General features: G+C 39.6%; 1 protein-coding gene across 4 annotated transcripts; it reads left to right on the top strand.

The window, feature by feature from the left end:
- The first annotated feature begins 526 nt into the window (after positions 1 to 526).
- porb (P450 (cytochrome) oxidoreductase b) lies at positions 527 to 25,026 on the top strand. Of its 4 annotated transcripts, none has more exons than XM_054794661.1 (16): positions 527 to 601; positions 5,306 to 5,487; positions 13,617 to 13,665; positions 16,164 to 16,292; positions 17,281 to 17,430; positions 17,971 to 18,095; positions 18,190 to 18,279; positions 18,465 to 18,563; positions 19,565 to 19,681; positions 19,781 to 19,899; positions 20,232 to 20,413; positions 21,687 to 21,836; positions 21,940 to 22,207; positions 22,468 to 22,613; positions 22,946 to 23,031; positions 24,393 to 25,026. In XM_054794661.1, the coding sequence occupies exons 2-16, from the start codon at positions 5,318 to 5,320 to the stop codon at positions 24,535 to 24,537; spliced, it is 2,025 nt and encodes a 674-aa protein (XP_054650636.1). In that variant the 5' UTR covers positions 527 to 601; positions 5,306 to 5,317; the 3' UTR covers positions 24,538 to 25,026. The 4 variants fall into 4 exon arrangements, with proteins under 4 accessions (XP_054650636.1, XP_054650638.1, XP_054650637.1 ...); XM_054794663.1 differs by lacking the exon at positions 527 to 601 and adding an exon at positions 7,344 to 10,128 and having other exon boundaries at positions 5,373 to 5,487; XM_054794662.1 differs by lacking the exons at positions 527 to 601; positions 5,306 to 5,487 and adding an exon at positions 10,171 to 11,753.
- Positions 25,027 to 25,269: the final 243 nt, after the last annotated feature.

The raw sequence follows: 25,269 nt of genomic DNA, 5'->3' as shown, positions 1-25,269 counted from the left end.
TGTATCATGCATGACGCAGCACTTTGTCTGTATTTTGGCACTCCCTTTCACATCGAGAGATAATGTACAGTACATGTACAGTACTTTTTTCTGGGAGTCAAACACCATAACTTTACAGGACTGATTCTGTTTCTTAGCTGCGTTTGGAATACTTTATTAACATGTTATATTTAAGGAGGACAACTTTGATGAGCCTATGTGTCAGTCAGTTCGTCAGTGATACACAATGTGTTCTGATGACTAGATTACATAACAGTGACTCTTGCTCTACAATACCTCAGCACTAATCTATCATGGAGGGTTACGATAGTATAATGATATTAGGTCATGTTTTTCTACGGAGGTTTCTTTGGAAATTTGTGTTAGCTTTTAAATGTTCGGATATTAAAACTACATCTGCACTGTCACATTTAACAAAAATGATAGTGAAAACACATTATCATAGGTACAAAAGTAGAGAAAAAGTACCACTTTGTATAGTTTACTTTAAATACCCAGCGTGAGCACCCCCGCGTCCAGTACTGAGATGGTATGATCCTACATGGCGTAAAGTTTCCTTCCGCATTGGAGCACTGTGAACGTAAATTTGATAGGCGAAAAGGTAAGCATGACATTTCGCTTAGATTAATTCAATTATCTTTATATTGACTGAATGGCAGTTGATTGGAAGTACACTTTGGGAAGCCACGGCTTTTTAAACCCTAAAACATACAGGATGTGTGTTGTACTTGAGACAAAAATGGCTTAAAAGTGTAGACTAGTTACGCAATGTGAGGCTAAAGTCAGGGTTTGCCTGTTGTTGTATAAGATATATGTGATTTAAAGTGTATACCCTGTGGTGGATACTAGTATTGTAACGTTGGTTATTGGTGCAGGCAAATCAAAACCACTCTCGCTATTTGTTTTAAATGTGTTTAGCGATACTTCAGTCAAGTAAGCTGAGGTGGTTGAGAGGAACATATAAGGAATTTAATCATGCCATCACGTTGATTGTCGAATGCTGTATTTTCTGTTCGTGTCCAATCCATCGTCACTGTGATCACCCGGAGGCTACAGACTTTTAAAGCCTCTTTTATTAGACTCGAATTAGCGACTAACCCAAGTTTCATATGATTGTGAATCTATCACTTGTGAGTTCATAACACGGATGACGGGTCCGGAGTAGGTCTTCAGCAGGTTGACTGATAGCCTTGTCAGTTTCCACAAAATTACATTGGTCAATTACAAACATCTCGTGTTGAATGCATGCTCTATTAGTTGTTTGTGCAGCAGGAGCGCACTTACATTGAGGATTTTCACAGTATGTTTTGGAGCTTTGCAACTTATTACATTAAGAGCAAACACTGCAGATGGCTCCTTTCGTTGATTTGGAAGAGAGTATCTCCAGTTATTCAGGTTTATGTGATGCATTTCAATTGCGTATGCTTGCAGAATAATAAAGCAAGCTGTTGACCTGTAGTACCCTTTAATAGTTAACTTTGTCCTTGTTGCCCTTCCCTTGGGAAGCGTGGTAAACAGAAAAAAACAATCATTAAATGTTGAAGTTGATCTTAACGTGGTTAACTGGAACTGTCATGTCTGGCAGGCAGTTTGACAAGCAAAAATTAAACACAACACACTTGTGCAGTTCACATCATCCATACAGAGGTTTTAGAATGTGAAACTGTTAATAACATTTTCTTCTGATTAAAAAAAAAACAACAAAAAAAACAAAAAAAACTTTCCATTTCATTTATTATATTATTATATCATATTTTTTCTTCAGGAAAAACTCAGCATTTTATCATACCTCTTCCAAGGCTGACACGCCACTCATTAACTTCAATCAAGATTGATATAACAGCCTACACATTAACAGACATAATCACTGAAAATAGGTATTATGACAGGGATTTAACAAAACACACTCACATTTGAACTACACAAAAATATCAAAACTCATGTTTGCACACATGCAGAAGATGCAGTGGTCGAATTAAGGCAAATATGTGAGTTTGCTGATGCACAAAATAAAACGACTAAGCTTTGAATGGGAATTTGTGACTAAAGAAAATAGTAATACAGTTCATGTCTCACAAAGCAGGTATATTTTTCAGTCAGTCACATTGCGATGGCAACTTGCGCAATCAACCTTGAGATAGGGCATCAAAACATAAAAAGTAAAAAAAAACTTCTCACCACTTTGTGTGTTCGGGTGATGTCCTTTTAAAATGTGAATGCACTGCAATTCAAGTAAAACTTATCCTCTCTTGGGTTCTGGGTATGCTGGAGCCTATCCCAGTTGACTTCAGGCGAAAGGAGTGGTACACCCTGGACTGGTCGCCAGCCAATCACAGGGCACATATAGACAAACAACCATTCACACTCACATTCATGCCTATAAACAATTTAGAGTCGCCAATTAACCTAACATGCATGTTTTTGGAATGTGGGAGGAAGCCGGAGTACCCGTAGAAAACCCACGCACGCACGGGGAGAACATGCAAACTCCACACGGAGGTGCCCAACGGAGATTCGAGCCGAGATGTCAAGATGCAGAAGATATTTTCAAGAGATAGGGTCCGTAGCACAGTCATCTGGGAGAAGCTCAGAGTAGAACTGCTGCTGCTTTGCCTTCAGAGGAGCTAGATGAGGTGGCTCGGGCATCTGCTCAGGGTGCCTCTCGGACACCTCCCTGGGTAGGTGTTCAGGGCATGTCTGACCGGTAGGAGGCCTCGGGGAAGACCCAGGACACATTGGAGAGACTATGTCTCTCAACTGGCCTGGGAACTCCTCGGGATCCGCCGGGACGAGCTGGATGAAGTAGCCGGGGAGAGCGAAGTCTGCGTTACCCTGCTTGGCTGCTGCCCCCGCGACCCGACCTCAGATAAGCGGAAGAACATGGATGGATGGATGGAAACCAGTTGCCCCTTGCATGTATACACTAAGTTTAAGTTCAAATAGACTTAAAATCATACATTTTTATCTCGTTAGTCAGTGATAAGTAGACAGCAACAACAACAGTTAGGGGTGTCCCCATTCGATATTGATATCTGTCCTATATCAGGGGAAAAAAAAACAAAAAAGCATCCATCCATCCATCCATCCATTTTCTATGCTGCTTCTCCTCATTAGGGTCGCGGGGGTATGCTGGAGCCTATCCCAGCTGACTTCAGGCGACAGGCGGGGTACACCGTGGACTGGTCTCCAGCCAATCGCAGGGCACACATAGACAAACAACCGTTCACACTCCCATTCATACCTGTGGACAATTTAGAGTCCATACGTATCAGATTAAATCCGCCTCCATCTAAAATGTCTGATATTGGCACCCCGATACAAGCAGTCTATTCCAGGCTCCATGCCGTCACCACCAGCAGCACTTTTATTCAGCATGCAGAGCTCATGTGATCACAACAACAGCATGTTTAGCACGAGTAGGAGCGATGTTGGGCGTGTGGCAGTATTTTGCGTTCAAGTCTGAAAAAGGCGTAGGAGCTAAGTGCAACACTTGTCGCAGAAGTTTACCGTGTTGGCACAGAACTGGGGCAGTCTAATACAACCAACCTCATCGCGCATTTGAAGCAGCGTCACAAAGCAACGTAAAGAGGGTTTTCGCAAGACCGCTGCTCCTTCAAACACCCACCACTGTTTCACACATTTGACACAAACTCTCTCGAAGCTGCAAAAAGTCATTGGCTTATAACAGAAAAGAGGCAGCCCCTGTCGATGGGGAGTAATGTCGGGTTTAAAAGCTTCAGTGAACATATTGAGCCTTGCGACATATGCCTGTTGACAATAAAACTATACACCAGATGCATCAAGAAGTAAATGGATAGTTTTTCTCATTCCTACTGTTGCCGACTGTTATTCTGTGTTTGGGTAATATCACTTGATCAAGTCTTTTCTAAGATTCCACGCTACTAAACAAGCAATAAAAGTATATATGATTTGTGCTGATATTGGCTCAATATTTGATTAGGCCGATATTCAGGGAATTGGCGCTGCGTCCATGGTGAGTGACGTTCCAGTGGGGTTCTTGGGTTTGAGCACCTCTGCAATGTCCACGCCAGCGGCTGCTGGTGAAGTCATGTGAATAAGGTTACTCTTCATGGTGACGTTTCAGAGGCTTTTTTTTTTCCAAATGCTACCACAATGTTTGGAATACTGTAAGAATATTTAGAATACCTTTTGACTGCCATTCAAAAAATTTTACTTCGAATCCATCTCAAAAGTGTTTAACATGATCAAAACATTCGGGCCGGTTACACAAGAATGGGCCCTAATATTAGGAATGCACTCAGAATGCAGTCAGAATTTTTAGAATGCACTTGAATATCCAGGAAGAAACTACAAATTTTCATTTTCATTCCCCAGGGAACAGAAATCACCCCACCCCCATTTCAAACACTCAGGTGTATCAGGTGTGAGTCATATTGCATGTTGAGTAACATAAATTGGTACAGGTCTGCAGTAACATTGAAAGTGCTGTTAATATGTTCACCGCTGCCCCCCCAAGGGGGCCCGCCCCACTATTTGAGAAGCACTCTTGTAGCTCGACTAGAAATTCCGCTTGCCTTAAACAGTAACATGCAAAATGTTGAGTTTAGCCAATTGTCCAATAATCCCTGCACAAGCGCTACCATTGTCTAGAGAAAATAGAGCATCGGCCACATCTGTTAGTCGTCATATTTCTCTATGCAGTTTAACCAGTTCTATACCATCCTCCTTCCTTCATTCATCTACATTGTTTCCTCTCCTGTCATCTCCCTAACTTATCAAAACTACCAATTGCTGAGTAGTTCTACTGTAAGTTTAAGTTCTTTAAACTTAATTTGTTGAAGTAAGATACTGTAGACCAGGGGTCACCAACGTGGTACCCGCGGGCGCCAGATAGCCCCCCACGACCACGAGGCGCCCTCAAGCCTGCTTTTCATTCAGCTTTTCAGTTAATAATGTGAGAACACTAACAAAAAATGCATTCTGAAAAGCAAAATGTGAGTTGTGGATACCAGCATGTTCTTAATGTTCTGGTAAAACAAGCATATTCGGTTTGTTTGGGTTGAAATAAGCTATAAAAATAATTGTTCCAAAAATGAGTAGCTCTTTGCCATTTTCATTTTGTAAAAGTAGCTCTCACAAGAAAAAACGTTAGTGACCCCTGCTGTAGACTAAGCTGGAGGTTATATACTGTAGATACTTTTTGTAAATTATTAAAGTCACACATACCACAAAATTAACAACATAGAATTACCATGTATTTGTTATTTCATATTTGCGAGGTATACATTTTTTAAGATAGTTTTCTTTTTTTTCCCCTGACTAGAGGATAGGAGACATGGACGCGGAGACCACCACTCACACACAAGCCATGACTGATGAGGATGAGCCCCTTTTCAGCAACCTTGACCTGTTCCTTTTCTCCCTGATTGTCGGCCTTCTCATCTATTGGTTCATGTCCCGCAAGAAGCCTGAACCAATCCCTGAATTTAAGAAGCTTGAAACAATGTGAGTGCCCTTTTTGTTTCTTTTATACTGTATACACAGTAGACGCTGCTACAACGTAAATAATCCGTTCCGAGAACCTTTATGTTATAGAGTTTTTATGTTATACGAAGCATAAAATACATGTAAATAGCCTAATCTGTTCCAAGATCTTCCCAAACTCACCCCTTTGGCACTTCAAAATATTCAAAGTCCACCAAATATGGTGGGAAAATATCAGAAAACATTAGTATAAACATAGTAGAGTAACATTCCAATATAAAATAAGGTAATAAATAAGATTACTGTAAATGAATAAAACTGAAAACCAAAAACAATCCTACCGTTCACAAGATGTCTTGATCAGGAGCGCAAGTGGAGGCAAGAAGGAGGAGGAGGACTAGCCTGAGTTGAAACGTGACTCAAAGAGTCTAAGAGTCAGCTGGTCTCACAGACAAACGCACACGCACTACACGATAACGCTGTGTGCAAAATTTTGATTTGTAACTTAACCTAATTGTTTAAGTTAGTTTAAGGGGGACTACGAAGAGGAAGGAGGTTGAAGGGAGAAGCCTGTCTCTCACACAAACTCACGTACGTGCTGTATAACTCAGCCAATGAGATGAGAGCATAGACGGTGCCCCGAAAATCAGCAAATGAGAGCGTGATGCGTCAGAAGGCGTCACCAAGTGTTAGTCTGAACTTGCACCGACTTGAGGCATTAATAAAGTTGATTGAAAAAAAAAAAGACTTGCACTGACTTGACACTTTATGTTATATGGAATTTCTTCTGTAATACGATGCAAAAACTTAAACATAAATTCTTTATGTTCAATTTTATTATTATTATTTTATGTATAATTTATGTAAAAGGAGGTTTACGTTATGCGAGGTACTACTGTATTCCAAATCATTTGAGAGTAATAGCCAACAGTACTGTCACTTAATTTTGACTAAACAAATTCAAAGTCAACATTTTCAAAAGAAAGAACACCACACTTTTGTAAATGAAACTTAGTAGGGTTGTAAATCTCCTTGTGATAGACAATTCGATATGCGTGTAGATACACGGGTTACGATACGTTTAAAAAAATTAATATTTTAAAAACGATTCAATACAGCATACAAACAATAGGATTTGATTTGATATGATTTAATGGTTACATTTGTTGATGTAGACATGATAAAATAAAGAAGCCCATTCTATAAAAGTGGCATTCTTACTGTCTTTTCAAGGATGTAAACGAGCACATCATATCCCCACGCATGCTGTAAAGCAGGGGTTTCCAACCGCCGGGCAAACTTTCAGGCGCAATGATTAAAAAAAACACTTAAAGAAAAACCAACAACAATGATTTGTAAATAACGACATCAAATTGTATGTAAATGGATATAAATTTTGAAAATATTATTTCATTCACAAAATAATATACAGTTAGAAATCCCACAGTTTTGCATGTTTATGTTGTTTGTTGGAAGTGGCGACCAGTCCCACTTTGTTCGATGGTCCTTGAACACAGCATCTAACTTTCTCTCAGACTGCACGGATATTTTCCCACTTTTCTTTCACCTCATATTTGGTCCCAAATCCTGATACTATGTGTGAATGCATAAGTGTAAGATTTGATGACATTATTGAGTGGTAATTTGCATATTTGTTTGTTGCCTTGTGCACAGCCTAATTCATGCTAGCGACGTATAATCTTCTCTCTGAAAAACAAACGCCGGGGTCATACTGGTGGATGGTGTGTCTGTATTCATTTTGTGCTTTTAACTGGATGTTGTTCCTGTCTTAGTTTTACACAATGCATAATAAATAAGATCAATTCGATTGCTATAATGTATGAACTGCTACTATTTACATCCATTCTCGTCTTCAGGCACGGTAAACTACGGAGCATGCGCAACAGTCCTTTGGCCAGCTGCCCAGGCTCCACGCTAAACTCAACAAAAGTACAAACACAAGTTTTGTTTTTGCTCCCATTTTTCTTGAACTGAACTCAAAGATATGAGACTTGTTCTATGTACACACAAGGCCTATTTCTCTCAAATATTGTTTGCAAATCTGTCAAATCTGTTCTCAGTGAGCATTTCTCATTTGCCGAGATAATCCATCCACCACACAGGTGTGGCATATCAAGATGCTGATTGGACAGTATGCTCATTGCACAGGTGTGCTTTAGAATTGAATGCTCATTTTTCTACCATAAGCCATCTTCAAAGGCATTTCAGAGAATTTGGCAACAATTGGTTTGCATAACCAAAGAATTTCTGCACAAACTGTCAGAAACGTCTCAGGCAAGCTCATCTGCATGCTGGCTGTCCTCATTGGGGTCTCGACCTGACTGCAGATTGTCATCGGAACCGACGGCAATTGGGCATATGTCAAATTCTCACATTCGATGGTGTCTGGAACTTTGAAGAGGTGTTCTCTTTATGGATGAATCCTGGTTTTCACTGCACAGGGCAGATGGCTGACAGTGTATATGGCGTTTTGTGGGTGAGCAGTTTGATTATGTCATTGTGGAGGCGGGGTTATGGCATAGGCAGGGTTATGTTATGGATGTGATGTAATACACAGAGATGCCATGACGACATCCTGAGGTCCATTGTTGTCCCATTCGTCCATGACCATCACCATCATCTTGCAGCATGATAATATGCACTTCCCCGTGTTACAAGGATCTCTACACAATCCCTGCTGGAAGCTGAAAACATGAACCCAGTTCATGCATGTCCAGCATACTCACCGGACATGTCACCCATTGAGCATGTTTGGGGTACTCCCTGATCAGCGTATACGACGGCGTGTTCCAGTTCCTGCCAATATCCAGCAACTTTGCACAGCCATTGAAGAGAAGTGGACCAGCATTCCACAGGCTACAATCAACAACCTGATCAACTCTATGCGAAGGAGATTCAGCATCTTGATATGACACACCTATGAGGTGGATGGATTATCTCGGCAAAGGAGAAGTGCTCACAAGGTTAGACAGGTTTGCCGACAATATTTGAGAGAAATATGCATAGAATATGCACATAGAAAAGGTTTTAGATCTTTGAGTTCAGCTCATGAAAGATGGGGGCAAAAACAAGTGTTGCGTTTATATTTTTGTTGAATGTAAATGCATAGAAGCATAATTACCTGTTTGTGGCGCATGACTTTTTTGCCAAAGTTCTGAGACGGTGTGGGAAGGGCGGCATTGTAGTGAATAAAGACAACTTTAAAGATCCCGAAAACTCCCAGCAAAAACAACCACATTGAAGACTTGCTCTTGAATGAGAGATATGCAGGTTGTAGTCTCATGCTCTTTTCCTGTGGATGTGGCGCCACCAGCAGCAAGTACAAGGTACAAACGAAACCCATTACAGCCTCACACAAACATGTAAGGCCCTGCCATTGGCTGGTGACCAGTCCAGGGTGTACCCTGCCTGTCGAAGTCAGCTGGGATAGGCACCAGCATGCCCCTGCGACCCTAATGAGGATGAAGCGGTATAGAAAATGGATGGATGGACAAACATGCACAGTATACGGTTATGTGTCATGCTGACATTTTATGCTTTATTATTACGTATTTATAAATTATGATTGACATAGGATGAATGAGATGGGTTTTCTGAAAAAAGCAGCCTATTTTGGGGGAGAAAAAGCACAAAAGGGCCGGTTTCCTCACAAATTAAGAAAAAAATATTGATCAAATTTGCAGGGTTGCGAATGCTGCATCCTGACTGTGCCCCAAGCCACTGTAAAAAGAAGTATCCCCTATATGGAGAAACAATTACAGTAATCCCTCGTTTATCACGGTTAATTTCTTCCAAACGCGTGATAAGTGAATTTCTGTGAAGAAGGACTTCTTATTTCCATCCATCCATCCATCCATTTTCCATGCCGCTCCTCACTTGGGTCGTGGGGGTATGCTGGAGCCTATCCCAGCTGACCTCGGGCAAGAGGCGGGGCACACCATGGACTGGTCGCCAGCGAATCGCAGAGCGTGGACTCATGGATGGATGGAATATTTTTGCAGTTAGAAAATCTGTTCATGGCCTTCTAAATACATTTTTTTAAACATTATTAGAGCGCTCTAGACATGAAATAACACCCCTATAGTCATCTAGTCACCTTTACACTCATATTACTCAATGTAGTAGATACAATAAGAGTAAATAAGCCCTTTTTAAGACATAAATATCAAACTTGTGTTTGTGTGTTTTACTGTAAATGTGTTCCCTAGGGGAGCTGAGTGAGGGGCGGACTGGAAGTGACAGCGTTGTTGTTATTAGGGATTATTGTGGCTGTCGTGAGATAATTCAGACCTGCACTAAAAGCCTGTTCTTGTGTGTCTCACCGAACATTACTCACACCTTGTTTGAATTCAAAGACGTTGGTTATATGTACAGTAGTATTTAATGCCTTATATTTGTATTTTAACTCATGTAGCTATTTTTATGCTTGAACATGGTTAATTTAGGCTAATGGTTCTCAATTATTTTCTCTCATGCCCCCACTAATATATTTTAGAAAAAACCTGAGAGTGAAGCCGCAAAATTTGAAGCGTGATGTGGCGAGGGACGACTGTAATTCAATACTCGCCATTTACTGTGAAGCCTGATGGACATGTAATGCAGTGCCAAACATTCAGAGGGCAATTACTGCATGTCTGGGAGGTGAGTCTCTTCACATTCAGGCTAACTACAGCTGACTTTGCATTATAGATAGTGTATGCGTGTACCACCCTTGATGCTGTGCTGCTAGTGGCCACATTTTCCTGATCTGGAAAGGCAATTATAAATCCATGTGCTCTATTTGAAACTAAAAATCTTCTGAAGAGCTCTGCAATAAAACCCTGTGACACATTTAAGTGTGTGAGTTCACCGTTAAATGTTAAACATGGGCTGACTTTTATATTCTGTATGAGAACTTTCAATTTGTCTTCTCTTTTGGTCCGCTGCTTCCTCCCTTGTGTCAAAGTGTGCCAGCTTTCCCTAGGCTGGTCCCTCCCCTCGTCACTTATCAGCAGAGTGATGGAGGGTTGGTTTGTTTCCACAGAACTCTTCTACTACTAAATATAATTGTAGACTCACCCCAACCCAACTACAACAAAAATAATGTAACCCCCTGAAGATATGCTCTCCATGTGCTCTGAGTTGAGCGACTGAGGGACCTGTTTAGTTTGTAAGATCCTGACTTGGTGTGCGAATGCTGATTGGCAGAGGGAAGACTCTCAGGATGCATGTGTTGTTTTTAGGCTATCTGTGGAGTGGCAGGGTTACAGGAAAGGGGCATACAATGAAACAAGTGCCAAGATGGCCTGCTGTCCCCATTCAAGAGAGCAATGATTACCTAACTGTTTTGAAGGGGGTGTAGTCTTCCATGTATTTCCTGTGCTTTTGTTTTTGGCCCTGAACCCATTAGAAGGCTAGGAGCCAAGCTTCTTTTGTGAGGCCTCTCCAAAGGTGGAAAGTTGAGGCGAAAGACAAGCAACCCTTTCTTCCCCCAAGTTACTTTTCCCCCCCCAATGTTTCCCCTCTCCCCTGCTTTTTTCTTTTGTGTGTGTGTGCGCGTTAGCGAAGCTACTCTGCCATTGGCGCAGGGCCTTGTCACAAATGGAATCCTTTTATGATAAATGTTGTTGCCATAGCAATGGCATTCCCCTCTCTCCTCCAGTGAGTTGGGGGCGGGGGACAAAAATCTACCATTCAGCTCCCCCCCTCCTTTAGTGGTCCACAGAGGAGTGGCTTTGGTTAGTTGACTAGCCAAATGCTCAGAATGGATCTTGTAGACTTTTTCGTGCCTAACACCTTTCAGGCTAGAGAGGAAAAAGGGGGCGGGAATGAGGGGAGAGGCATTTTCAGCCCCAGAGTGGTTCAGTGTGTGTTGGTGCGAGTTAAAAGTGTGGGTCTGCAGCTCTGCTACATTTTATGGGAAAGTCAGTTTCCCACCATTGTGTCCAGACACTGACAGGGCTTGCAGTGTTGTTGAGCGAGTATGAGAAACAGACGTAACGCGACTCAGGGAGCAGCACAGGAAGAGGCTGAGTTCAGATAATGTTGGAGCCTCCGAGGTAAAGGCAGAGCTCTCTTTGTGAAGCTTTTTAGTGTCTTTCTGGGCCGGGGTCTATTTATTCTATCTTGTGGCTGTCGAGTGTTGACATCCTGCTTTTGAGACGTGTGGCGCTTCACGGTGTGGCGTTGCCTTGCCAACGGTGATAGTGGCTGTGCTGAGCTGCAGGGCTACATGCCATGGGCTGTGTTTTCTCCCTGCCAGAGGACAGGAGAGATGCTGCTGAGAGGTTAGTAACCTGCTTGCTTTCCTCCCCATCGAAAACACTGTGACTGTAATATACGGTACTGATGCCCAGTGTATACCTCATGGCAGACCTAGAGGTGCGTAGTAGTGAAATGTTTAGAAGTGAACTGCACTGGTTTCTATCCAGTGTTTCCAGAAAGTTATATAAGAGATAATGAATAAATCTTTTGGACCACAAAATGTAGAGTTTTCATCAATAATGAGTCACCAAAAAAATAGAAAACCTAGCTTACACAAGCTTCACGTGGTCACACTGCCAGGGTCAATGAGCTTGTTCTACTAAACAACACTAAACTGTTTTGAAAGCATGTTGTAATGGTTAGTTCACATGTGGGTGTCAAAGTTCTGACTGGACCCAAAAAGATGATAAATACTTTTAGGTTTCCGCTGCATTTTGTGACAGAGACACAAGAATGTCAAGGGAGAGAAAGAAGAACTTGAGAGCAAAATATTTGAGCTGGCTGCTGCACAGAAAGTCAGCTTTTGTTACAGTAAGACTTTCTCCCAACATTACTAGTTGTCCCCATGTGCTCAGGTTGGGTCCATTTGCTGTCTTTCCGTCCAGGCATTTCCCAGACCATCTGATAATGTTCTGAAAGTCTCTGATAAATCTGACAGGATTGCCTGAGCTTGAGGGCAAATATCTGCTTGTACATTTCAATCTGGAGTACAAGTGTTAACCACAGGAGCCTGTTTTATAGTGTTTGGCATCCACTTCTCATGTCTGAATTCTAATGGGTTCCTTAAGTTTAGGGCAATTTGGCTAAGCTGTGCATTCTAGATGCATGAGGGTGTAGAAAGAGTTTTACATGTCGTATTGACAGCTGAATAAGATACCCGTATCAACTCAGGCTACTTGATATTGTGTCAGTTTATCTAGTGGAGATATGTTTTATGCGAAAATAGGTATCAAAAGACTAGTTGAAGCAACCTGGAGACATTTTTCTAGCACCACCATCAAAAGAGTGAGCCCGTAGCTCAGAGCGTTAGGGAAAGGGCTTGAAAGAGGAGAACATGACCTGGCTGACCATGGACATGGGTGAGCACCTTGAAGCTCAGCAGACTGCATCAAGCCATCTGTGGGGGTAACTGAAACAGAACAGAAATTGCTGCAGGAATGCACAGTAAGATTATTACATTACATACGTGACCGTGGGGTAAAAACTAAAAATGTAATGAAGGAATTTGTATTGCTTTTTGTCATATGGCCAGTTGTCACTTGGAGAGGTTTTTTTTTTTAATTGAAAGTTTTTAAACAAGTGAGAATATAAAGTATAAGGAATTACAAACCTGCGTGTCAGTAGATACTTCTGTCCTCATGCGTTCTGCATTTTTAAGATGTGCTGATGAAATGCACCTTTTTTTTATTCCACCATTTTAATTCCTCAATGCAGACTGAACCGCAGCTGCCCCCTCAGCCTCCTGATCATGAATACATTACACTAATACATTTTGCCTCTTGTGTCTGTTGCTTTGATTTTTCCCCACTATTTTGTCACTCACTGGTTTGATTTGTACAAAAACCATGAAGCAACATTGTGGACAGTGCCGTAGTGATAAGGTATCTCCCCTGACTGTAAGATGTATGTTGATGTAATCTGCTAAAACGTTATCTATGTTGTTAAATATTTTTCATTCATGCATACAGTACAGCGTCACTGTAGTGGAGTCTAAAAGTGGCATGACCAAAAAAACTCGAAATAGTTTCAGTCTTTCTAGTAATGCTTCATTTTAGAGCATGACTGACATGACAACTTGCCACGAAACACATATTTAACCTATTATAATAATGATGCATGTATTAGTTAATGTTAGCCTAATAAGTAACACATGTTTTGTTCCCCAGAGCACCCACAACGAGAGAGACGAGTTTCATTGAGAAAATGAAGAAAACGGTAAGTCCTGCTGCAGATTCTCAATGTCAGCAGTGATAACCATATATTGCTAACAATATAGGAATGTATTGGAGCCACAGTAGTTCACTCCTTAAGGACTAGTCCCCTGCGACTGGAGGGTTAGCAGACGTATGAACAGGAAATTACAAAAATGATTATGAATAGGACAATAATACAACTACTACGAGGCGTGTCCCAATACGACTTTTTCACTTCCGAGTTGTATGCACAATGTAATGGCGGCCTGGCATAAAATAGCGAGGTTTGAGGTGCTCAGTTAAGTGTTTTTATGCAACTTTACTCACCACCGTTAGGGGCTGGGCATCTTTTTTTTTTTTTTTTTTTTTTTTTTTCTATTAAAGCTAATGATTTCTTGACTTCTTGCCATGAGAGTTTCCCGTTTAACGCTACTTCAAATACGTGGTGAGATTGGTCGTATTAAACTTTCCAGTTCTGTGCCACCACAGGAAACTTTGCTCTCAGCTGCAACATCTTTTTCAGGCTTTAACAAAAAACACACACGGCCAACATCCACTCCTACTCCACGATTAACACGTTAGCACACACTGTTGTATCTGAGAGCCAATATCGGAGATTTTAGTTGCAGGATGATATTTTTTAATCCGCTTTTTGTTTTTTTACCAGATTGAAACACCTATAACAACTACATAGAGCAACTACACTGTGTGTCCGAAACCGGAGATGACTCAGTACGATAGCCTTTTTTGTAAACTGTTTTATTCTACTGTACTTATACACATACATATATATATATATATATATATATATATATACACATACATATATATATATATATATACACATACATATATATATATATATATATATATATATATATATATATATATATATATATATATATATATATATATATATATATATATATGTATGTGTATATATATATATATATATATATGTATGTGTATATATATATATATATATATGTATGTGTATATATATATATATATATATGTATGTGTATATATATATATATATATATATGTATGTGTATATATATATATATATATGTATGTGTATATATATATATATATATGTATGTGTATATATATATATATATATATGTATGTGTATATATATATATATATATGTATGTGTATATATATATATGTATGTGTATATATATATATATATATATGTATGTGTATATATATATATATATATGTGTATGTGTATATATATATATATATATATATGTATGTGTGTGTGTATATATATATATATATATATATATATATATATTTTAGATCATACCGCCAATTGCGCAAATTACCCGATGATGTCATGTAGTTCTGTGGGAAACCCTGTCTTTTGTAAAGGCAGTTTCTAATAGAGGCCTGGGACTGGATCTCCTTTTAATTGTGGTGTACATAATGAAGCGACCATTTGGTGTGCATCATCATATGGTCACATGCGCTTTAAATGTGGTGTATTCACACTTAAAAGAGCTGCTGTCTTGTGATCATCAGACTCAGAACACATGTCAACTTCAATACTGAACAGGGCCTGAGACCAGCTCCCTGCTGATGCAACCACACATGCTTCATGCTTTGGATTAAGATTAAACAATGTGGTTCCAAAGATGTTTGGTTTTGAATCGTGTGATTTTTTTTTTATTTTTTCCACAAATAGTTCACATACAATGACGCTAGTGGAAAAGACCTTTGTCCCCCAGTTTTGTTTTTTTTTCCTGAATTTGACATTGTGTTCTACACACATGTACTTTACAGACAACTCTTTGGCTAGTTTTCTGTCAACATGTAACTACTAAAAGTTCCTGATTGTATCCAGAAGTTTACATACTGTACACCCATGGGAATGAATATCACATCAATTTATGGCATTTAATGATTTATTTAAACTGTTCTTTTTATTTTTTTGGTGGGATGACTATACAGTATATCTTGAATTATTTTTAAAACAACCATTGCGTAAATTTGAATTTATTTAGATGTCATTCTCTAATTTACACAGGGTTAAAGTTTATATATAGAGGTTGAAATACTGTATATACATAAAGTACATCAACTGTAATACTTGGTTAAATGTCCCTTAGCAAGTTTGATATCGCCAAGGCTTTTTGTAGGCATCCGCGAGCATTTGTTGGTTTCTTGGCTCGGACACGGTTCACAAATTCTGTAGGGTTGAGGTCAGGGCCTTGGGAAGGACATTCCAGAAGCTTAATTTTATTTTCTTATTGTCCTGTTAGAACATCTGATGTGTATGTTTCAGTCGTCTAGCTATTGCTTTGAAGTGAAGTTGAAGGATTTGGAGGTACCTGTAGTCTTCATGGTTCCATCCACTTTGTGCACTGCACCAGTACCACTGGCAACACAACAGGCAAAGGGACACTGTGTAAATTTGAGAAAATCCTAAATAAATTCTTCTTTTTATTATTAGTATTTTAATAAAATTAATATTTTTAATTGTTATTTCTGGCTATTGTCCCCTCCCTCCAGGGCAAGAACATCATTGTGTTCTATGGCTCCCAGACGGGCACAGCAGAGGAATTTGCCAACAGACTGTCTAAAGATGCTCAGCGCTATGGCATGAAAGGAATGGCTGCAGACCCAGAGGAATACGACATGGTAACTTATACCATTGAAACAAAATACACAAACCACATCGTTCGAAATTTTCGGAATTTTTCTTACATTTATATATGTATAACTAGAAAAGCATGAAAATGGCTCTGAAAATGCTACTGTGCTAATGTTAGCATGCTAGCAATGCTAATGTACTAACATTAGCATGCTAACACCTAGCATGATAGTGCTAAGTCTTTGGATAACTGTCTACCTATGAAAATGGCTAAAAATGATACTATGCTAATGTTAGCATGCTAGCACCGAGCATGATAGTGCTAAGTGTTTATACATGTGTCTACCCATGAAAATAGGTAAAAATGTTAGTATGCTAATGTTAGCACGCTAGCAATGCTAACATTAGCATGCTAACACCTAGCATGATAGCGCAATGTACCGGGAGGGCAAAATGTCCCGAATGAGTTGAGAATTTTGACTTTGGAAAGGTCTGAATCGGTTGAGAAATGTGGAAGTAGTATTAGGTAATAGCACTTATATGAAAAAGTGTGAATTTTGGTCAAATTTAGATTTTGTTTTTTTCCAGTATAAATACCTGTATAGGTAGACTGAATGTCCTGAACGTGTTGAACTGTTTGATGTTGGGATGGCTTGAATCGGTTGAGAAATGTGGCAGTAGTAGCAGGTAATAATAATAGTGAGTTGTAGGGAAAAGGGTAAATTTTGGGAACATTTTGGATCACCCCCAAAATTTAATCAGTTCTTCCATATTCTATGTCTGACAATTCCTGAAAATGTAATCCAAATCCATCAGAACTTTTCAAGTTATTTTGAACACAGACGGACAAGCGGCAGTGTATTGCATCAGATTGTGCAAGAAAAACACCCAAATTCATAGCATGTGCAAATCAGTGATTTGGCTTTCATACACTGCAATGACCTCAGGCAATGATGTGCAAAAAATCATTTACAATTTAGAAATGACATACTGTACATGTTAGTCACTGCTTTCTGTCTCTGATGTCATGTTCAGGGTGAAATGTCTCGCCTAGCTGAGATCAAAAACTCGCTAGCCATATTCTGCATGGCCACTTACGGAGAAGGAGACCCGACAGATAATGCCCAGGATTTCTATGACTGGCTGCAGGAAAATGATGAAGACCTCTCTGGACTCAACTACACGGTGAGTTTTTATTTATTTTTTATCAAGCATCTTTTTAATATCGAGAGATTTTTTTTTTTTTTACATTTTATGGTTTTTGTTTTTTTTTTAATAATTGAATACAGATATAGTCAAACAGGAACAGGTAGCTCTGAAGAACAATGGTGGAGATTTTGGTGGTCACGCACCGTAATGAAGAACATTCAGGGTCAAACAGTCTGTTCAGTGGCCCACAAGATTGCCCAACTCTGTTGATGCTAGTGAATGTTTCTACTCTCTGTTCTATCTCCATCTCCATGCAAGAGTTTTGAAAAAAATTCAAACCATTTCCTACTAACAGATAATTTTATCCCATTGGGAGGAATGCATTGGATTTACAGCCACTCCACCACTGCAGTGATTTATTTTTGTTGTTGTTGTTTTTTTTAAATACCAAGTAATTTTGGAGCTTTTTTCACATTTTGCCTGAGACTGTATGCAACATCTCATCTGCCTCATCAAATATCTACCACTGTCCTTATGATTTATTATTTACCAGTAAGTCTAAATGGCTTCTTGTAGGTATTTGCTTTGGGGAACAAGACGTATGAACACTACAACGCAATGGGGAAATATGTGGACAAAAGGTTGGAAGAGCTTGGGGCCAAGCGCATCTTTGACCTTGGTTTAGGAGATGATGATGGCAAGTAAGTCAAAAAAAGTTACAGTGACTTTAATGATGGTCTCTGTGGTTGTTACTTATTAATAATGATTGGCACATCTTTTTCTTTTGTCTCTCAGTTTGGAAGAGGACTTTGTCTCATGGCGAGAGCAGTTTTGGCCTGCAGTCTGCGAGCACTTCGGAGTGGAAGCCTTAGGAGATGACTCAAGGTTAATTTATAGTAACATTAACATTGTTGCTCTTCTTTTCACTTGACTGTCACAAGTGAAATATACCTCCACCTAATCCTATTACATAATGTTACACGAGAAGCTCTTTTTTGGTGCAGTGCGCATGACACTTTCTCTGAAATATCAAGTGTTTCAAGTTAACTGACTGCTGTTTTCTCAAGTAGCATACGACAATATGAGCTGAAGGAGCACACCGACATCAACATGAATAAAGTGTTCACTGGAGAGATTGGCCGTCTGAAGAGTTTTGAAGTCCAGAAGCCGTAAGTATTGTCCCAGAGAAATTAACGTTTCTGCAGACTTACGAAAGGTCACTGAAAGCTTTCTGCTCCCCCAGTGGACATTTTAAAGGATGCAGATTTTGGGCGTGTTCTGCGTGTTTTCCCTTGTAAAGCAGAGTCAAATTGACTGAGGTTTTTATTGATTTATATATTTCTTTTGGTGCAGACCATATTAATGTACCGAACTACAAGTGTGACCGCACCCCAAGATACAGTACATCCCAGCTCTACTGTAATTATTTACTATGGAACTTCTTTTATAACATTCTGTTTTAATGTAATCTGAACATTTGATCCTGAAACCTTTTCGCAAATGACATTAAACCAACAATAGCTTAATGAGACACGTACCGTATTTTCCGGACGATAAGTCACTCCAGAGTATAAGTCACACCAGCCAAAAATGCACAATGAAGAAGGGAAAAAAAAACATATATGGACTATAAGTCGCATTTTTGGGGGGAATTTATTTTATAAAATCAGAGACCAAGAACAGACATTTTATCTTAAAAGACAAGTTCTAGTAATAACAATAAAAACAGGCTAAATAGGCGTCCGTTAATGTAACTTACAGTTATTCAGATAATTCTAGGCTAATCGTCACAATATAACTAGTTTACTTGCAGCTTGTAATCTGCACAATATGATTTTCTTTTTGGGGGCATTTGTGTTCCATCTTTCTCAGTTGTCTTTATAAGTTGATGTTTAGTTGTACATTTTCAGTGGTAAGGGAGTGATAGTAGTAGCAGATACTGGCACACAAGCCCAGAGCGCCCTCTCATGGCTGTCAGTGTGAAATAAACATATGTAAGTCTCTCCGGAGTACAAGTCGCAGGACCAGCCAAACCATGAAAAAAAAGTGCAACTTATAGTCAGGAAAATGCGGTATACACACACATTGCTTTGTATTAAATATTATGCTTTGGCACTATTTGCAAAGCACCATGTGATGACTGACATAAATGATGCCCTCTCATTTACAGGCCGTTTGATTCAAAGAACCCCTTTTTAGCCCCCGTCACTGTCAACCGTAAACTCAACAAAGGAGGTGATCGGCACCTGATGCACCTTGAACTAGACATTTCCGGCTCCAAGATCAGGTGAGTCACTGGCTAATAAAGACAATACATACTGATTCAGTTCTTGTCATCTTTCTAATGTAAGATCGAAGTCTAACTTGTGACATTGTATTATTGCAGATATGAGTCAGGAGACCATGTGGCTGTTTTCCCATCAAATGACGCAGCGTTGGTGAACAAGTTGGGGCAGATCCTTGGAGTGGACCTTGATGTGGTTATCTCTCTGAACAACCTTGATGGTATGGCATTGAAAGCGCAAAGTACTTTGACTTAACTAGCTCCTCCCTCCAATCTATCATGAAATTCTCCTCTGATATCTCTGTTTGCACTGTCAGCTCACTTATAATTATGGTACTGCAATTATATGTCACTTGGATTAGGAATGAATTATAGTCCAATATATACTTTCTCCTCTTGCTAACAATTGGTAGACAAATAACAAACAGCTTTATGACAGCTGCACACACAGTTGCAAATGTTTTTAAGAAATAAAATCAATCTTTAGTCAGTAAATAGAGCTGTATTTGTGTTATGCCACTAATTTAGATATGGAATCATGTTCACTTTTCAGAGGAGTCCAACAAGAAACACCCGTTCCCTTGCCCTACTACGTACCGCACGGCTCTAACTCACTACCTCGACATCACACACCCTCCTCGTACCAACGTTCTTTATGAGCTGGCACAGTACGCTTCTGACCCCAAAGAACAGGAGAATATGCGCAAGATGGCGTCCTCATCACCCCAGGGAAAGGTCAGTGTGGAGGGTTGATGGGTTTTTTTTTTTTAAGTTGCCAAAGATAAATGAGAGTTCCATTAAGATGATGACTCTGTAGTGCTTACTGTATAGAGAGACTGAGGTTCTAAACATCTTCACAGCCAGCTGTTACAAAGTAAAGTCATTTGACCCTACTGATTCTAGTTGAGAGACTGTGGCATGCCACTACCTGTATGCTTAGAACACAATCTACACCACTTACAGTCCAAGGTGCTGCTGTGCCTCTTCTTGGTTTCTGCCAATTAATAAAACCCCTCTTGCCATGTCATTTCAAGACATACCCTACTTGTTGAAACTAATGCTATCTATCTATCCATCCATCCATTTTCTGTAACGCTTGTCCTCACTAGTGTCGTGGGTATGCTCGAGCCTATCCCAGCAGTTTTTTTGGGTGAGAGGCGGGGTACGCCCTGGACTGGTCGCCAGGAAACTAATGTTACATTATATTATATATATTATATATTGTCTATAACAATGTTCCTAATTAGCCATTAGCAGTTAATCATGCCCATGCCCAATTGTGATACAGTAGTATTCAACAGCCAGTGTTTTTATATTGATATATATTGATATTATGCAATAGCCAAAGATGACTGCAATTCAGTTATTTCATTTCACGTATCTCATACTGTGTGAGTTTTGTGTCAAGATGGCCATGTGCAATACAATCCAGCATGTATTTATTTATACAATCTACGTATTGATAGAATTCTTTATTTACTGGGCTTTAATACGCTACAGTGTTTTACTGTGTTTGATATTATGTGCAATAAATCTCTGCACCTCATCAGGGTTGTATGCAGTACACTATTGCACTTTTCTCAACTTGGCTATGTACAGTCTAATGCACATGAAGACATAAGGCATCTGTAGCGATATCCTTATCATGTCACTGTAGCTCAGCTGGTCCTTTTTAGTCTGGTCTGTGTGGTGGGGAAAAATGAGCTGCACCTCCTGTTTGTCCTTGTTTGTTAAAAATGTTACTTTGTCTAGTCAGCTGGGGTATGTTGCTGCACTGTACTGCAGGATAACGTCTACCTGTCTCGGGACAAGACAGAAATGAGCCTTTAGTTAGAATCTGAGATATTTACATATCATGTATATGTGCTGTCCATAATTTCAAGTAGATCATATTTTAAAAATAAATTATACTGTAATATCATCAAAAAAGTGCTCTTGAGCTACTGTATAAGGTGTATTTTGTGCTATTGAATAACTTTTGTCTTTTTTCCTGCTGTTTTCTTATCAGGCGCTCTACCAGAGTTGGGTGCTGGAGCCCTGTAGAAACATCCTTGCCATTCTAGAGGACATGCCCTCTTTAAGGCCCCCCATTGACCACCTGTGTGAGCTGTTGCCTCGTCTCCAGGCTCGCTATTACTCCATAGCCTCCTCCTCTAAAGCAAGTCTCTCTTCAACAAACAAAAGAATTACGTTCCTTATTTGTATGTACAAATTGTTTGCTGTAAATACCTTTTAAAGATGATTATAACTCTGTTCCACAGGTTCACCCTAACAGCATCCACATCTGCGCTGTGGTGGTGGAATATAAGACAAAGACAAACCGTACCAACAAAGGAGTGGCCACTAATTGGCTGAAGAACAAACTGGTGACTGACAATGGCCACAAGTCCACTGTTCCCATGTACATCCGCAAATCCCAGTTCCGCCTGCCCTTCAAGGCCAGCGTCCCAGTGATCATGATAGGTCCTGGCACAGGAATTGCTCCCTTCATGGGCTTCATCCAGGAGCGGGGCTGGCTCAAACAGCAAGGTATTTATAGCTGCCGTGGGGCCCTCTTTGAACTTTTACGACAGCTTGTCTCCACAAGGTTAGAAAGACTTGATGTTTGCGTACTTGTGGCAAGAGATACCCTACGCCCTACATAACAAATTAACACATATATGATGACATAGTCTGCTTGCATAGGCCACCATGTCCTTCATGTTAAACCTAAAAGCATGAAAAAGATCATCAACAGCAAATATGACGTCACATATTGTTGATGTTGTGTCTCTGCTGTCCGTGTGCAGGAAAGGAAGTTGGCGAGACGGTGATGTACTTTGGCTGCCGACATAAGAATGAAGATTATCTCTACCAAGAAGAGCTAGAGGAGGCTGAGAAGAATGAAGTCCTAACACAGCTAAACGTTGCCTTCTCCAGAGACCAGGAATACAAGGTACAGTTTGAGACCACTGTCCTAACATTCGCTGGTAACAACGTTTCCTCTCATTAGTCCAAAGTCACCTGACTTTTACCAAGATACCAGTCTTACTTGGGCAGTTGCGCTGTGCTCAGGCTTGTGTGCAATGTTGATTGGGGGTGGGGGAAGTAAACAAATAATTAGTTTAGGTAAACAGCGCACTGGATGCTAAAAAAAAGCCACAGGCCACATAGGTATTATATTTTAATTTTGTCAATTCTATTTGGATTTCAAGATTTCATTTTTTTCAAATAAATCTTTTTGCAACAAATCCAACGTTTTCTTATATGCTGTTCTCTACACTCAAGGTTTATGTGCAACACCTCTTGAAGAAAAATAAGGAGGACCTCTGGAAGCTCATTCATTCAGACAGCGCCCATATTTACATTTGCGGGTATGTGTTGTCATTTATGAATTGTTGTTGAATGTCAACTTTTATGGATTTTATCATGTTCAGTTGCAGGTAATTTTCTCTTTTGTGGCAGTATTTGAACAATTAAAAAAAAAACAATGGACAGACCATATAAACCAGGGATATCCAAAGTGCGGTCTGCGGTACATTCTAAATGAAGAAGACTTAAAAAAAAAACAACTGTAAAAATCAGCAGTAATTTTCCAAGAATTAAGTCAAAATATTAAAAGAAAAAAGTTGTAATCCAACAAGAAAAAGTCGTAATTTATAACAGTCGTAATAACATCGTCGTATGATGAAAAATAGTGTCATTCTAGTAACATAAAGTTTAAATATTAAGGGAAAAAATAGTTTTTAAAGCCATGTTATGAGAAACAAACAAAACAACAAAGTTGTAGTTTTTGAAAGATTATGCTGCAGAAAAAGTTCTAATGTAATGAGAATAAAGCCAAAATATTATGGGAATAAAGTCATAATTATGACAAGAAAATTTTACACAAAGGTGTTTTAAAATAGTACATTTAAAACCCTCTGATGTACAAGTAAACATGGTAGGTGTGCAACAACAGTACTTTTTTACGGTATTAGCTTTGACCTTATAGCTTCCGCCTTCCTCGCCTTTGTTTACATTCCCGACGCCTCTTGCGAGCACTTCCGCTCGCCAGGCTGGGTGGTGTCTGTAGACTCTGGTTCTTTGGGGATCTCAGAGACGAGTCTATGGCACTGCGAAATCCAATGTCTAAAATCTCTTGAGTTTAAGATGTTAAACCAGAGCCGATATGAGCAACATAATAACTACAACACTGCAAATCTGGAAGAGACACTGGGCTTCCCTCTGTGTATGCGCTGCCAGCTTGGTTAAGTATAGGTCTTCAGTTAAACACACGTCATTTCAATTCTTTATTGACACAAATGAGGCAGAATTTGTATCAAACTAGGTTATTTGTAGCAAAAACTAAGACATTCTATGAACAAAAAAAAATGTATGCTGAGCAGCAGCATCTGTGGGCACCCCCATGTCTTCAGTCAGACTCCTCCGAATCGAATAGTTGAATATTCTAAGACACCCCTAATATCTACGTTGGTTTACGAAATATCAAAGCCGCCCTTGCATCCTTTAATTTTTCAGTACAAGGCCCTGGGTGGAAAAAGTTTGGGCACCCAAATACAAAGTCTTTTCTTTGAGCTTTTGCATCCCCTAGTGGTGCACTTCAGAACATCATTGATGTTTTGATAACTCAGACTTGAAGTAGTAACACATAAAATCTCCTTTTCGATGGACACTTGGAAACACACCAAGCGAGAAACCATGAACAGACAAATCTTTGTGTTTGTCTTTTTAGGGATGCAAGAAACATGGCAAAGGATGTACAGACGGCCTTCTACGAGATCGCAGAAGAGCTTGGAGGCATGGCGCGCACGCAGGCGGTGGAATACATCAAGAAACTGATGACCAAGGGACGCTACTCACAAGACGTGTGGAGTTAAAACCCTCGGCCTAACTACTCTAGTGGTCCTTTTAATTAGTGTTTGTTTTTTTTATATCTTATTTTATCAGGACTGCAATTGAAAACATTTAACACGTTCATTTTCATCCTGGTTCATGAAGCTAAAGAGGAAAGCCCTACCTCTGCAGGTTGTTTAGCAAACCCATTGCACAGCTTTAGTCTCCTAGTAATCTATGTAACTGTGTGTCTGGACCACCAGCACTTGTCGTCTGTCATCCCACAGCATTGTGTTTGTCTCCTGCACTGTAAAGGATGACTGGGTGTAGCAGTGTATATTATAGCACATCACTCTGGATTTTTTTTTTTCCAGACAAAAGGGAGACTCAGTCATGGTATAGAAATTATAAAATGCAAACACATCACGCCATCATTTCAAATGATTTTTTTCTTCTTTCAAGATCATTTTAATGAGTAATGTGACAAAAGTTACAGTCAAGTTTGTCAGCTTTTTAATTATTGACTCGTTCATCCCAAACTGCTTTTCTGCATTGTGTTAATCCACTGAACGCAAATGATGCAACAAAAAATATATTCAGGATTAATGCTGTTGCTTTTTAAATACTATAAACCAGTTGCTGTTTGAATAGCACATCAGGTAACACTGCATTATGGATGAATCACTGCAGGCAGTTTTTATTGAAATCATGCTAAAACTATACAGTAGTTTACTTCATTGTTTCAAGATTTTGAGGGAAATGTTGTAGCAAACAGG

The sequence above is a fragment of the Dunckerocampus dactyliophorus genome, chromosome 12 (assembly GCF_027744805.1).
Source record: "Dunckerocampus dactyliophorus isolate RoL2022-P2 chromosome 12, RoL_Ddac_1.1, whole genome shotgun sequence".
Lineage (NCBI taxonomy): Eukaryota > Metazoa > Chordata > Actinopteri > Syngnathiformes > Syngnathidae > Dunckerocampus > Dunckerocampus dactyliophorus.
Note: the sequence above shows the minus strand (reverse complement) of the source record. Positions and strands in the feature narration are given on the sequence as shown.

Coding starts and splice junctions, on each gene's coding strand:
- porb (XM_054794661.1), top strand. CDS start 5,318: ATGGACGCGGAGACCACCACTCACACACAAGCCATGACTGATGAGGAT. Junction 22,208..22,467: donor GGGCTGGCTCAAACAGCAAG/GTATTTATAGCT, acceptor GTCCGTGTGCAG/GAAAGGAAGTTGGCGAGACG. Junction 23,032..24,392: donor GCCCATATTTACATTTGCGG/GTATGTGTTGTC, acceptor TTGTCTTTTTAG/GGATGCAAGAAACATGGCAA.